The sequence below is a fragment of the Camelus dromedarius genome, chromosome 11, assembly GCF_036321535.1.
Source record: "Camelus dromedarius isolate mCamDro1 chromosome 11, mCamDro1.pat, whole genome shotgun sequence".
In the NCBI taxonomy this organism is placed as follows: Eukaryota; Metazoa; Chordata; class Mammalia; order Artiodactyla; family Camelidae; genus Camelus; species Camelus dromedarius.
The window spans coordinates 39,450,594-39,465,898 of record NC_087446.1 but is presented as its reverse complement, the minus strand read 5'-3'; the positions used below and the strand labels follow the sequence as shown (position 1 = coordinate 39,465,898).

At 42.2% G+C, this 15,305-nt stretch overlaps 1 protein-coding gene across 6 annotated transcripts in view; it reads right to left on the bottom strand.

Annotated features, from left to right (window-relative positions):
* RFX4 (regulatory factor X4) overlaps positions 1-15,305 on the bottom strand; it is a 150,107-nt gene that overhangs the window by 10,373 nt on the left and 124,429 nt on the right. For 5 of the 6 annotated variants that reach the window (XM_064491682.1, XM_010996458.3, XM_031462849.2 and 2 more), the window contains 3 exons: positions 13,095-13,214; positions 12,599-12,760; positions 1,153-1,315 (listed from right to left, as the gene is read on the bottom strand). In XM_064491682.1, the coding sequence (XP_064347752.1) occupies positions 1,153-1,315; positions 12,599-12,760; positions 13,095-13,214 (445 nt within the window). The remainder of the gene's footprint in view (positions 1-1,152; positions 1,316-12,598; positions 12,761-13,094; positions 13,215-15,305) is intronic. The other variant, XM_031462846.2, reaches the window with a different exon arrangement.

Sequence of the window (15,305 nt, the reverse complement as noted above, 5' to 3'; positions counted from 1 at the left end):
TCATGGTTATTCTGAGGGTCATATATGTGAAGACACTTTATAAAAGAGAAAGTCTTATGGAAACATATGATACTACAATCACTGGTCTTCTTAATAACAGCTTTATAGCAAAGATGCTGACATATGACCAGTGGGTGTCTATTCTGTTATTCCTGCAGAACTGAAGGCTCTCTGAAACAATTTCAAAGTTGATTTTAAATGTGTGGAAAATACTCTAAGAGGCCCCCTGAGAAAATGATGGCTACCCCACGGACTGGTCTGGGGCACCTGAACCTGTGGAATCAACTGGAAGTACGTTAACAGCGAGGCCTCAGGCTGCTGACTGGAAGGGGCCTGAGAGGTCCTCCTCCGTCTCCTCCTGTGCAGCTGGTCTGTTGGAACCTGGCTTGTGAGGCTCAGTGCACCCACACAACAGAGCCTCACTTCTTGAGATGAAAGGCCCTTTTTAACATCGTAAGTGGTTTTCTGATCACTGCACACTAGACATTGTGTAAGTAGTGTCTTTTAATAAAGACAAACATAATGGCAAAAAGCTGTTATGATTCAGGTAACACTTTAAAGTGGATTTGTAGTTTACCCATCACAGTAACATCACTATGTACATTGGGGGAAAAAAGGTGGCAAAACAAACAATTTATTTATTCAGGGTCCAAAGCACCACTGGAACGCACAGGGATTCCTTGAACCCCATGAATAACTGCTGCCCTTGAGGGACCTCCAGCCTCAGGTAGGGAAGCCCTCCTCTGATTGAGTCATAAAAGACTCGGACCTACCATGAAGCTTTATTTTATAAGGCTACTAAGTGCACAAAGAGCCACCCAGGGGAGCTGCTGAAAGGGAGTTTTCAGCTGAGGCTCTAAAGGAGGCGGACAGATGCTCAGTTGGCCCTACCCTTCCCAGCCATGTGGCCTTGGGGAACTGAGCTTAATTAAGCCTCAAATTCATAATCTGTCAAGCAGGGTCACCCAAGCCTACCTCACCTGGTTGTTGTGAGGACGCATGAGACAGTCATACAGGGTGCAGGGCTGAGCACACTGAGAACTCAACAAAGGGCGAGTCCTTCTTGTCCTCTAAGAAAACAACTGCTGAGTAAACCCTGCCCTTTCAAATCAAACTTAAAAAGTAAGGCAACATCCCAGGAAAGTCACCTACCCGTGCTCCTCTCTGTGGGGATAAACTGGTATCCTGTGTGTGACCGAGGAGGAAGGCACATGAGTACTCCTCATACAGGGCAGCTGTTGGGAGTTTTCAGCTGGGGACCCTGCCGCTGTTGTCACTGTGTATGTTAGAGACCACGTGTATGACTGCATTGCTCCTGCAGAGACAGATGAAGATGTAACAGTCACTAACAGTTCTCACACCTCCAGTTCTTCCTTAGAATGCTAGTGGCTTCCCATTGTTCTTAAGCTGAAAGTCAAAATCTTTACAAAGCATATGTCTTGGTTCCTGCAGACCTCACCAGAAGCATTCCCTACTCCCTGCCTTTGTAGTGTCTTATCCAGCCACAGTTATCTCTTTTTCATTTTTTCCAGAGTACCATGATTCCCAGCACCACAGGGCCTTTGCACACACTGTTTCTGCTGCCTAGAATCCTCAGTCTTCCCTTAGTATCCACTCATTCTTCATATTTCAATGCAGAGAAGCTGTCTCCCAACCCCAGACTAAGTCATATCCCATACTGCCTGGTGGTGCCTACCACAATTTAATCAATGAATGTGATTTAATTAATGCCTAATTTTCCTCACCAGACTATAAGTTCTGTGAGGGTAGGGGCCTTGTCTATTTTGCCCACCAATGGGTCCCTGGTGCTTAGCACAGAGACTGGTGACCAGAAGATTTTCAATAAAAAATTCAAAAGAAATAAAAGAGAAAGGAAAAATATGGAGAGAGAGAAAGAGGGCGGGAGGGAGAGAGGACAAAAGAAAGCTCAGGGCAGTGTAGCTCAAACGGGCGCCCCAAATAACTTCTCAACACTTAACTCAACAGGTGTTAAGGATCCAACAAATTGCTTTAAGCAAACATAAGCAGATTATTGGGCTCTGCCTGCCCAGATCTTTTTAAAAAGATTATTAGACAGTGACCTTAACTGTGACCTATTCCATACATATTATTAATTTCATTAATTTGCTTTTTAACTGGATACCTTCAAAGTGCTAGGGACTGGGAAAAGAAACTGACCAATTTAACACTCTCAAGAGGCTTAAGGATTATATGAGATGGTTAGAATTTAAAAATGGTAATTTAAGAAATCACTAATAGTGATGATAAACTCATCAACTTAATTTCTGACAAATTTTAGGCTGTTGATAATTAAACCTATTTTAAAAGGTAGCAGGAATAGGATTCAATCCATCCTTGCAGGCACATGGAAAACTGAAGAACTGGTTAAAGGAGGCCATTTTTAAAATGAAGTAAAAGAGAAAACTTTGGTCTTCCAAGCCTGTACTTTCTGCAACATATCATTTTTAAAATTCATCTGGGAAGATAAAGGGAAGGTTTTCATTTTAAAAAATTCAGTCTACTCTACCCAAGGAGTCCGTGAATAGTGCAGGACATGGAGCAGCAGGAGGAAGCAAAGAGTTGGTGGATCAGCACAGCCAGTTATGTGACAGACTCAGTGAGGGATACCCTGAAAGATAGTGCGTGAAAACGGCACCCTATTTCCAATACATTTGTGTAGTATTAAAAGAACTCTGTACTTAACCTTGTTGTAAATTAGAGAATCTTTTAGAATGTAAATACTGTCTTTCTTTTTTTATGAAGATTCATTTCAAGAGCACAAAAGGAGGCATTATTTATTGAGCATCTAATACAGGCCAGGCACTGTGCTAAGTGCTTTACAGACACCCTTCCAAAGAAATATTATCCCCAGTTCATAGATGAGGAAGCCAAGAGTTAAATCTAAAATACAGAAGATTCAAGAAGGTAAAATGGAAATGAGAGTGATAGAAGAAATTAAAACAAAATTGAAGCAAAAAGCACAATCAGGAGCAAGGCAAAACATGCATACCCTAAAGGTCTCAATTCTTCCCGTAGGCGGGCCTTAGGTTGGCTCAGTTTTCCAGGAGCCTGTGCTAGAAAGGAAGCCTGACAAGTTAGGAGTCACCTGACAGTAAGTAGCTCAGGAGAATACTGTCCTTGGAATTAAGATCAAACAAATTTCTTTCAGGCACCCTGTGAACTGTTCAGCAGTGTCCTCAACAACCCTTACAATGCACTCCACGTCTTGGTTCTTGGGACTGTTCCTTAACGTCAACATCAATTGCAGGCAAGTGGCGTCACACAAAAGTCCCGTTCAGGGAAACTCAGGATGTTAAGTAACTTGCCCAAGGTCCCACAGTGAGGGGGTGGCCCAGGGGGCCCTGAACCTGTCTACCACACGCTTTCCACTCTCTCTACCATAACGTCTCTTTGCTGTGGGTCCTAGTTCTGCCACGCACTGGCTGCAAGGTCTTGAGCCAGCCCCTTAAATTTTATATGCCTTTCTTTCACCATCTGCAAAGTAGGATTAATAACACCAATCTTATAGGACTGTCGTGAGGATAATACCTGTCAAAGAGCCTGGCACATGGTAGGCTTTTAATGATTCAAGCGCTCTTCATTATGAATTCAAGTATCCTTATATTAGACTTTCTTAAAGTAGAAATTTCTATATTTCCCATTTCAGATTCCAAGGAACAAAGACAAGACAAGTTTCTTGGGTCAGATTCTGTCACCAGGGATGAAACGTTTGAATAGCAACAGAGATTTAAATATTCATGGCAAAATTCTAAACATGTTTTTTGTAAAATCACAAATGTCCTTATCTACCAGTATGGTTAAAAGTATCCCTTCCTGGTTTGCACAGTTTTCCCCCAAAGATAATGACTTTAGCAGGCTGTATGCTAGGTGTCATTTATAATAACTGCAAGAGGACTGGAGGAAAAAAAAAACCCAAGCTGATCCTGTCTCAAATGACCAGATTATGTATGACTGCCCTCCTCTATATTTTGAACTTCATATTAAATTATATGTCTTATAATTTCTAAAAATACCCTTTTAATTAAAACAGGTTATTACTGGATGGTGGGATTAAGGATGATTTTAAAGTTTTTTTCTTTATTTTCTGTATCTGTATTTTTCTATAAAGAATGTGTATTGCCTCTGTGAAAAGAAAAACATTACTTAAATATATTAAACAAAGTTCACAACTGGAAATGGAACTGGAGGGGGTGGGAAGTTTGGGGAAACAATGAACCAGCCATGGCAAGCAAGTAATTAACCCTTCAAGCCCCTGGGACCTCAGGAGAGCACAGTGAGGTCAGTGGGTATTTAAAAGGGGGCAGCCAAGGAAGCCAAAGGATTTTCTCCACCCACCCCCAGCCCCCAGCAGTAAGAAGACACAGTGAGAACAGCCATCACCTGAGAGAATGCAGCAGAAGTTACTTTTGTATGAGTTCCTGAAGCACAGCAACTGTTCCTTATTCATCTCTGTATCCCCAACAGAGGGTTTGCCAAATAGTAGGTGTTCAGTAAATTTTTGTTCCATTGAATTTGTTGTTGAAGGAGTAAATGCTGCTAGAAATAGACGTTATCAAACAAAAAGCCAGTGGAACTCCTGGAAAAATGGGCTCCTGTGGTCTGGGAAACAAAACCCCTAAATGGCCATGTGCCAGCAATCTAACAGATCCACTCAGGCAGGCTTAAGCAGATTAACACCTACTGGCTTGGGTGAGAAACCCTCTTTGCCTGGGGAGCAGAAAAGAACACCCCTTGCATTCCCTTTCCTACCAGTGGGACCTCCAGTGAGAATTGCTGCTGCTGCTGCTTTTTCAAGGAAACTAATAAAAGAAAATCTGTGCAGTTAACAGTTTGTGCTTAATATTTAAAAGCTCTAATGCTTTTTATTTGTTGATAAAACAGTAACAAACCTTCCTTGTTTGTCTAATTCCTGTATCTTTCCTATTCTCCCCTCCCCATTTCCCCATTGCTATTAAAAGCCTGAGAACAGTGGTGAAAGTCCCTGATCTTTGAGAATCCTCTAAGGATTCTATAGTATTTGAGAATCCTATAAAGATAAGTTGTCCACATTATATTAAAACTAACTGCTAGAGAGGAACATTTTCTTTCCCTCCCAACCCCAACAAAACATTCTTCTTCCCCAAGTTTTTTGTTTGTTTTTCTGGTTTTTATCTTGAAAGGGGGTGCTTAGAAAGGGGGTACCTCAGGACAGGGAGAGTGCTTAGAACAGAATAGGTAAAAAGTAATTATTTGTTACATGAACAAATGAGTGAATGATCATCCAACATACACCAGGCCTCATACAAGTTTCTTTTTATATATTGACTCATTTCATCTTCACAACAATCTTTTGAAGTAAGTAGTGCTACCCTCCTTTTTCAGGTGAGAAAATTGAGACCCAAGACTTAGTCAGGTAAGTGGCAGAGCTGGGATTTGAACCCAGATCTGCCCAACTCCATAACCTTTCCACAATAACAATTGCCTCTCACACTTGAATAGGCATTTGAATCACGGGATATCCTGTTAAAATGCAGATCTGATTCGATTGGGAGACTAGGAGTTGAGCCAGCAATTCTGCATTTATAACAAGTTTGTCAGTGATGGCAAAGCTGTTGGTCTGTGGAGCAGCTTTGGTAGCAAGGCTCGATGAAACACTGCCTCCTATCATGTCTCCTACATGCTGAGAGCCATTAAAAATCAGAAGTTGTTAAGACTCTGGTACAGACTTGTGAAAATTTAAACTCCTTCCTAGCCTACCTGGCCATACCATCCCTTCAGATCTTGGACTAAATCGTTTGAAACTTTTCCCCACCAGGATTCCATGACCCATCACAGATGTTGCTCAGGTTTTGGGCTAACTTAAGTCTTTGTTAGTACCTTTTTGAGAAATAAGCTCCTTTAAGTAAGTCTAAATTCTAGAGCTGTCCTACCCTATAAAGTAGCCATTATAAATTTAAATTAGCTAAAATTAAATACCATTAAAAATTCAGTTCCTTAGTTGCACTAGCCACATTTCAAGTGTTCAGTAAGCCCCAAGTGGCTAGTGTCTACTGTTTTGAACAGCTTAGATAAAAAACAAAAACAAAAACAAAAAACTTTTCCATCATCACAGAAATTTCTATTTGAGCAGCACTGCTTGAGAGTATCTGATGCTAAACAAGCATTTCCTGTAACCTTCAAAACTGAGAAGGGAAAGAAGATCTTATGTTTCATATCTATTTTTAAAATTTTATTTATATATAAGATTATACATACACACACACACACACACGCACATCTCCCTACCTTCATTGGCTATCATCTATCATAAGGTAGCTGTGCTTAAGGAGAATATTTGCTGAAACTGAAAACCTCATCTGTTTGAGTTACACTTTACCAATAGTTCCAAGGCCAAAATCTGACCAATGAAACTGACCAGGGGCAGCAAATGAATCAGTTCCCAGAGACAGATGTTGATTCATGATCTGGCCCCTGCCCCTCTCCACACTTTCCTCTCCTGCGTCAGTCCTCACTATGCCAGGCTCTTTTCTGACTCAAGTCCGTGTACATGCTGTTCCCGCTACCTAACATGATCTTTTCTTCTCCCCAATCTGTATGTAGCTGAAGCCTTGAGATACCTCAGGTCTCAGATAAATATCACCTCCTCAGAGAAGCCTTCTCTGACTGCCATCTAAGATGGGTCCCCATTTTATGGTATTTCATAGTGCTTATGACCATTTGAAATTATGTATTTACCTGGTGGTTTACTTCTGTATTGACTCTTAACACCCACTAGAATGTAAGTATCATGGGGGAAGCAACTGTGCCCATTTTTTTCACTTTTGTATCCCAGGAGACATGGCACAGACTAGACACAGAATTACTATTTGCTGAATGAATGAACAAATGAATGAATGAGTAAATCCAACAGGAAGTCAAGACCTGGATGGTGTGAAGTGAGAGGCAGATTAAGCAATCTATTTTCAACCCCAGCTTATATTTACTAACTCCATTCCAAGACAAGGAAGCAACAGGGGTGTAGGAGGAGGAGGAATTCCCTGGCAGTGACAACTCTAAGGTTTTATAAATGAGTCATAGCGGCTCTGTGGCAGGGCTGCAGTGTCCACCATATCCCACTCACTTTAGCTGCCCTCAGAATAACTGAGCTTTTGTTACTTGGAAAGACTAGGGGCCAGTTATCTTTGTTACATCCTCAACTGATGCAGAGAAAACGCAGCTGGGCAGGCCAGATGTTCTACAGTTAGGACTATTTATGAGGAATTTGCCTTTATTTCTTTAGGCAGCCTTGCATCGCTGTGATTTAATTTGCTGGTTTTGTGTTGCAGGGAACCCATGGTGGGAAGTTGAAAACATGAGTTTAATAGTTAACTTTTATTGTCATTGCTGAAGGGGAGAATACTTAAAATGACATCATAAATGAAGTCTTAGAACCCTTCGGTGGTCTGACCTGGACAGAGTGGGATCTTAACATTTTGCCTTAAAAGGCATTAAAGATTGCAGCCCAGTCTCATGTTAAGTGAGCTGCTCAGTTGGGTACCACCTGCCATGCTCCTGAGGAGGAAAAGAGCCAGTTTTCCTTAAAGAAAGTTAAGGTTTCTGAACCTTGCTGGGCTATGAGGGAGGTGGAAAGCCCACAGTTAGAGGGGAAAAAAGATAAATGGGCTAGATTCTACCTTCTGGAAATCTATTGAAATGGAACCCTTTACCCAACCTCTCATCATGGTGTTACCACAGACTCTGACAAACCCAATCAAAATAGGCCATGCATCAGCTGCAGTTTGGGGTGCCTGATTCTCCTTCTCTTTTACCTCCTTTCCCCCCCTGACTTTTAAAAGGCAATTAATAGATACTACCTTAAAACATATTTAGGAATACATATAGGTATGGACATAGAGCCAAATATAGGTGTAGATGAGTGGCTCTTTCCTTAGTGAGTCATAACTCATTCTCTACACTACTTTGTATTCACTAGTCCTTATATCAAGTCCTTATATCCCAAAAAGGTTATATGCAATGAATTAATTTCCTCTATGCTCACCAAGCAGACATAATACTGTTCTCTTTTTCACGGCTGAAAAATGGGGACAAGTAGTCAACAGTAACACACTGATATGTGAAAGAGTTGCAGACACCTGATTGGCCTTGACTCTCAATAAGCTGAACTTGATACATCATCTGAGCAATGATATTTAGAGAGCTAGAAACCCAACAAAATCACTAGATCACATAAAATTTCATTTACGGTGTTAATAAACTGTTTCAACCAACTGTTGTTTTGTTTAATTTTCTCTACTTCCTCTTTATTTCTTGTTTCCTGGTTTGGGTCCTCTTTTAAAAATTTGGTTTTGCTTTTTTTTTTTTATTGTTAACCATTTGTATTCTTTTTGGAAAGTAATGGTCTATAAATCAAGCAATAATTTAAAGATGGAAATAAAAATTAACTTGGCATGAAAACCATATGCTGAGTTAACTTAAAAAAACATGGAAAATGCATTTTATAAGATTTATAATCATTGCTTTCCAATTTACAACATTGTTCAATGAAAAAATTGTACAAATTCCCCAATTTAAGAAGCCTACCACAACAGATTTTGTAATAGTTAGGTGTCTATCATGGATAATTTGTGCTTTGCATTATAGTATCTATTAAAGCCATACATGTTGTTAGGAAATTATATTTCCTCTAAGACTACAACTCACAATGCATGCCAGGATCCAGTCTAATTTAGCAATGAAGTATTTCAAAAGTGGTACTTGAGAAAAATATTACAGATAGTTTTATACAGAATGACATTTTTAATGCCCCCTCGAGATATCTGAGAACAAAGCTGGAATGTGCCAAAATCTTCAAAGGTTACGCTCATCTGAAGAGAACCTGTTTCACATTTGTATTTCTAAGGAGCCACTTTTACGACTCTTGAACACATTGCGCAGAAATCTCTGAACACATTTATGATATTCCTGTGACTTTGACTATCACACCTGCCATACCTTGAGGGCTCCACATTGCTACAAAGAAAGCCAGGCAGGCTCACTAGCTGGATGAGAATTATGAAGAGATCCTAGAAATCTTTCTTTCACACTCCTCCTTCCCCTTATTTCCTTAGAGTCTCCTTATTTGATATGTTGCTACACTGGAAGAAAGGTTCCACTCAAATTGTTTCTGCTTCATAATGCAGAACTGTTTCATTTGCATAATTTCCCTGTTTATTTTAGAAGTAAGGATGTTATCACGACTGACTTATGTGTGTGTCCCCCAGGGCAGTAGTGGGGGTATGTGGGCAGGATTATTCAGGTGATCAGTTGGCTCCTAGCTGTTCTTACTGCCCTCGTTCCTGAGTGAGGCAGGAGACTTGGGATGGCTGCCCCAAATGCCAGTCGTGGAAGGACTCCTGAGCAGCTGCAGAGCTGTGAACAGTGCTCAAGTTCTCTTCCCTTTTTATTTTCAGTGAATAAAGTTGTTCTTTTCTGTACAACTTTTCTTCCTAAGCCTTCTAAGCCAGAACTACAACAACCCTTATGGAGAGAAAATGGGAGGGAGGTGGTGGGGGTGGTCATGTTCTTCTTCCTCAAAGTAGAAGACAAAACGAGATTTGAGGTGCATCTATGTAAGCAAATATGGTGATGTTCACATATAAATTTCCACAGAAGAGGAGGACTCTCTCTAGCTGTGGACTCAAAGTGAAGTCACAGTTCGATCTAAAGCCAGTCCCTGAGAACACTGCTTTTCATTACTGCTCTGAATATCCCAGGCTCCTGAGCAGTCCCTGACAAAGGGCCACTGGGTTTGCTAGCAGGTTTCCACCTCTGGCAACATGCAAAAGAGGGCAGGCACCTTATAGGCTCTTAAGCACCTGTTCATTCCCTCTCTGAGCAGCCCTGGTTCTGGAAACTTTAGGGAAAGAATTAATCAAAAGACTCCTGGGATATATACTTTAAATTCCCTGAAAATGACATGCTCTCTCTCACCTCCAGGCCTTTGTACTACTTACTTCCTCCGCTTGGAGTACCTTTTCTCTCGTTATTCAGCTCCACCAGACCCTCCAGATATACGCTGGAGGTCCCCCTTGTGCTCCCCTAACACTCTGACCTTTCTCCCAACTTAGCACTCATTACATTATACTGTAACTGCCATCTTCTCATCAGAGCCCTAACCTCCAAACAGTAAACTCCCAGGGGCAGGAACCACAGTTCACTTGTTCATATCACCAGCTTCTGAAGTGTTCAGCACATAGAAGCCACTTGAGAAATATTTATTGGATAAATGAATAGATAAATGGATGGATGTGTGAGTGGATAAAACACATGAATGGATAAAACACAGCAGCTAAGTATCACAATCTCATTCTATTTATTTGGTATTAAAAAATAATACTTTAGTTTCCAGTCTCTTCAAAGTAGAACTAGGATATAACTAAGCCCATGCTGTGAGGGTCTGGAGGAAGACTCAAACCTGGAGTCATTGTGGATGTCCATGAGAGGTGGGGAAGGCCTCATCTGGAGGGCAGTAGTGGGCTGGGAAGGAATGGGTCAGTCAAGACATGTGTTAGAGCAACTGGATCTGGGAGGTGTGGTGGGAATGCCAGCTGTCTCTCTCAAATCCGTTCCCTCTTTCCTACCCGGGAACCACCCCCATCCTACATTTCCCTGTCTCTCTGCAGTTACATGAGGCCACGTGGCCAAGTCCTCGCTGCTGGGATATAAGTAGAAGTGACATGTGCCACCATCAGGCTAGGGCTTGTAAGAGTCGGTTTTCCTCCTCCAGGCCCAATTTCCATTTCTGTCAGCTGGTTGCAGGCTTGACAGAGCCCTAAGACAGCGGCCCTCAAGATAGTGAGCATCAGAATCACCTGGAGGCTGTCTAGGTTGGGCCCAGCCATTTGCTCAAGAAATTGAGCTAGAGTTTCTGGTTCAGTAGGTCTTCAATGAGATCTGATAATAAGCATTTCTAACAAGTTCCCAGGTGATGCTGATACTGCTGGTCCGTGGACCATACTCCAAGAACCACTGCCCTGGGGTTTGGTGGAGCCTATTATTGGAGGAACATGTGTTTTCAAATGGTTACATTCAAGTTCTCTTCTCTGACTTAAACACCCTGCCAGTGCTGTCTGCAAGCATGAAATAGATTTCTATTGTGTTAACTCCATCCATGTTTGGATCTATCTGCTATGGTAGCTTAGCCTACCCTAACTAATACAGGAGTTGAGGGAGAGGAAAGCTGACCCCTAGATTTGGTTTGGGGTAATTGGGAGAAAGGAAGAGCAGGTTTGGATGGAAGGCTAATGAATCATCACAGACTTATCAAGTTCTCTGCTCCACAGATGCTGGTCTGTTCACCTGCCTCACCATCACCTGGGGCCCATTTAGCAGAAGGTTGTCTCTGCCTTTGGTTAGTGTGTGTTCACCTCTCTCCTGTTAGCTGGGTCCTTCTCATCTTTTAAGGCTGCCTTTGAGTCTCACCCTTCTCCTGAAGACTTCCCACCTGCCTGCCCGAGTTCAGGTGGAAAGGGTCTGCTTCACCCTCTGAACTCCTGTAGCACTCTTGGCTGCAGCTCTCATTTTAGAGGCATTCGTAACAGTCACCCTTTCTGTCTGGATAGCACTACACTGTTATCAAAGTACTTTGGCTTTTCTTACTTCATTTAATCCCCACAGCAACCATATGAGAAAAGTTGGAGGCATGCACGCGCGTGCACGCACACACACACACACACACAAACACTCTTATATATTAGCTAACACTTACTGTATATTCCATTTCCACAAGTCTTGTGAACAAGGACATTTGCTGAATAACCGAGTGAATGAATCTGTTATGACAACTACTGACTACGGTTACTGAGACAAGGAATTAATCCTTCTCACCCTTTACTTCTCCTCCTGGTAAAATGGAACAATAGTTACTATGTAGTGTCACTGAATATCAAGGGAGACAATTAGGAGAAGGTCCTTTGTATGTGGTAAAGCAACATTCAGACATTAGCAACTAGCTATTATTATCCTTGTAACATCTCTTCCATTTTCCAACCTTGTCTTGGCATGCAAGATCCTCCAGGATGTGACTCCAACTCAACCTTTCCAGGCTTATAACACTCCTTCAGCACCACCTACATTTTAGCTAGAGTTTACCGTTCCCAAAAAAAGCCCCACGCTTCCCGCTCCTGTGCACTTGCACACGCTGTGCTCTGCCCAGAGGCCCTTGCCCCTGCCTTGATCAGGGCTGCCAAGTCTTAGCTTAGGGCTTCCTGTCTGCCTCACTTTCCGGAGATGCCTCTCAGTTTCTGGTTCATAGAGAGCTCCTTTCTTGTTTTCAAGAAAGGCTGTGTTCTATGTTTTGTATCATTTTAATCATTTCAGTGACTTGGGTTTTTTGGGGGGAGGGTGGAGATTTTATGTACTTAATCTGCCAACTTGAAACAGAAGCATAAGGAATGTGTACAAACGAATGACTGAATAACTGCAAGTAGTCCATAAATCCAGGAGGATACTCGGGTTTTGGCATTGTCTGGAGGGGGGCTGTAAGGACGACACTTTTCCAGAAGACTCTTGCTTTAAACATCAACTTCCCATTCAATGCCTTTGAGAGACTGTTCATTACCTGTAGTGCTGAGGCCAGTGTACTCAGGGGATGGGTTGCTGGCAGGAGAGGAGGGAGGTGGCACTTCCATAGATGCAGCAGATTTTGCAGGAGAAAACGATGGCACTGGTGAAGGGGTTGGTGGGGCAGCCTCCGTCAAGATAATCTCTTCTCGGACTTCTGCTATGGGTAGAGAAAAGGTGGGTTCTTAGAGCCAAAGGTCAAGGCAAGTTGTCTTTAAGGGACTTTAAAAATGAAATGTTCTTTCTAATCTGTGTCATGTGGATTCCTCCACTTAAACTTTGATAGTTCCCCATCTCCATCGTGGCATGCAAGACAATTCCCATGTACACACATGCCCACTCTAAAGAAGAAAAAGACTGTTAGTTTCCAACAATTTCCCCTGTTCAACCATAACTAAATTCTTTGGGATTCAAAGCTAAAGAAACACAGAGCACAGAAGTAAGGATACAAATTAAATTGACACGGAGGGCAATTCCGTGAAATGCCAGCTTACCAGTGCTTCCTTCTCCCTTCATGGCTCGCATGAGCTCACTGGCCCGCTCCTGACAGTGCAGGGATTCTAACAGGTAGAGAACGTAGTCATCAAACATCAAGTGGATTAGGTGAAAAGACCCTGGTGAGAGGAGATTCAAATAGAAAGGTAAGTCATGACAGCTCAGGTCTGCCCCTCTGCCTGGCCGACAACATGCTACAAGGCACTCCAACGATCTGTTGAGACTGGCATTCCCCACTCAGTTATGATCTCCTTGAGGTCGAAGGTTGCTCTCCTTTGCTGTCTCCTCACCTAGCCTGGTGTTTGGCATAAGGTAAGTGTCATTCACACTATGGCAACTGAATCTTTTTCTTGCTCAATTTATTAATGTGACACCACCAAAAACGGCACCCACTGAGCCATCTGTCAAAGTGCATCTGAACTCTTACACTTGCACTGGCCTCATCCCCGTCCAAGCACCCCTCACCTTGTTCAGCATTTGTTGACAGTGTCTTGCATTTTTCTCTCTTCCACAAGCTCATCTTATTCCTCTGGCAGGACTTTAAGGTATCTGTGGCAGGAACTTGGCCTTCTAGCTCACTGGTGTCTACCAATGTACACGACATAATTCCAGGAGCATAAATGACATTTTATATTAGCAACAACTGAATTATTTCCTTAAATGTTTCTGAGATGTCAGTTTAGCATGTGGTTCTTATAAAAGATATTACATTGAAAAGATTTGGTATCCTCAAGTAGTATTCTTTATTTTAAATTTAGATAAGTAGATTATTTCACAAATAGGGATGTGAACAAACATTTTAAAAGATTCTTCCAGTGTGCCAGTCTCTGTGCTCAGAGTCTTAAATTCTCTCATTTAATCTCTACAACTACCTTGTAAGGTAGATGCTTTTATTCCTGTTTTGCAAGTCAAGTACTTGTGCAAGATGACACAATTAATAGATAATACATTACTTCAAAACCATCTTTACTTGCATGTCATGTTGCCACTATGGGCAGTGCAATGACCCACATATGGAAGCACCTCTCATGTTTGTGTATTTAAGACCTCATGGATGCCAGAGTCAGAGACAGGGGCCAAGCTTTTGTCTCCAGTTCCATGTTTCCACCTCTCAAAGGGACATTTCCATATGCATATCCTGCTGTCCCACGAAGTGTCTAAAACATCTCACCCACTATTTACAAGTCGACTTCCTCTTCCTATTTCCCTTGAGTGTGCTTTTTTAGAGTGAGACTCTTCAGCATTATTTATCCTGTGAGCCTATCATTGTCATCAGCACCTCTATTATTGTCATTGTCATCATCATCATTGTTGTCACACTTACCACTTACTGAATGCTTACTATGTGCTAAGCACTCAACACAGGTCTCATCCTTACAACAAACTGTAAGACAGGTGGTATTATCTCTCTTACAGATGGGGAGGTGAGTCTCTCCTTCAGAATTAAGCAGAAATTTGCCTCAGTTTGGTCTGGCTCCAAAAATCTGTTCCCATTTCCCCTCCAGATTATCTAGTCCAGTCTCCTCATAGTACAGATGGAAAATAAAGGACTTGATCCCCAGAAGGGCCATTTAACTTGGGTGCTATACCTTTTCAAGTTTCAAAAATAAGGCAATGAGGGCCAGTTGGGGGTTTTTGTATGACTCCTCTTTGGTGGAGTTTATCTTCTCCTGTTTAATTGTGCCTGGCTCCTGTGTGCATACACATACACTCTTCATTTCAGATAGATTGATTCTTTTGGTCCAGAAAGGCTACAGAAGAAAATCCCTGGCTCAACTCCGAGGCCGCTGGATGCCCAGCAGGTCATGCACATCCACTCCAATACCCCCTCTCTTCAGAGACTGCCACAACCTCCAATCCTCATGCCCCCACAGAGCTCCAGGCCCACGTCCATGGTTTTACACTTTCTTCACATTCTTCCTCCATCCCCAGAGTGCATGTCTATTTTTCGACCCCATTCGGAATTTCAGCAAGGTTCGGGTTTGTGAGCCACAGCCCCCAATGCCAGAGATGCAGGCTTCCAAAACTAAACTTTCCATCCACTTCCCCCAAATGAGTCTGTGAACCACTGAGGAGGTACAACATTGTAGGTAATTGCATGGGGCTGGATCAAACCACCCAGTTTGAGCTCCAGCTCTGCCACTTAGTAACTCAGACCTTGGATCAGTTACTCCTTATAAATGTTAAAAAAAAAAAAAAACCCAGCCATT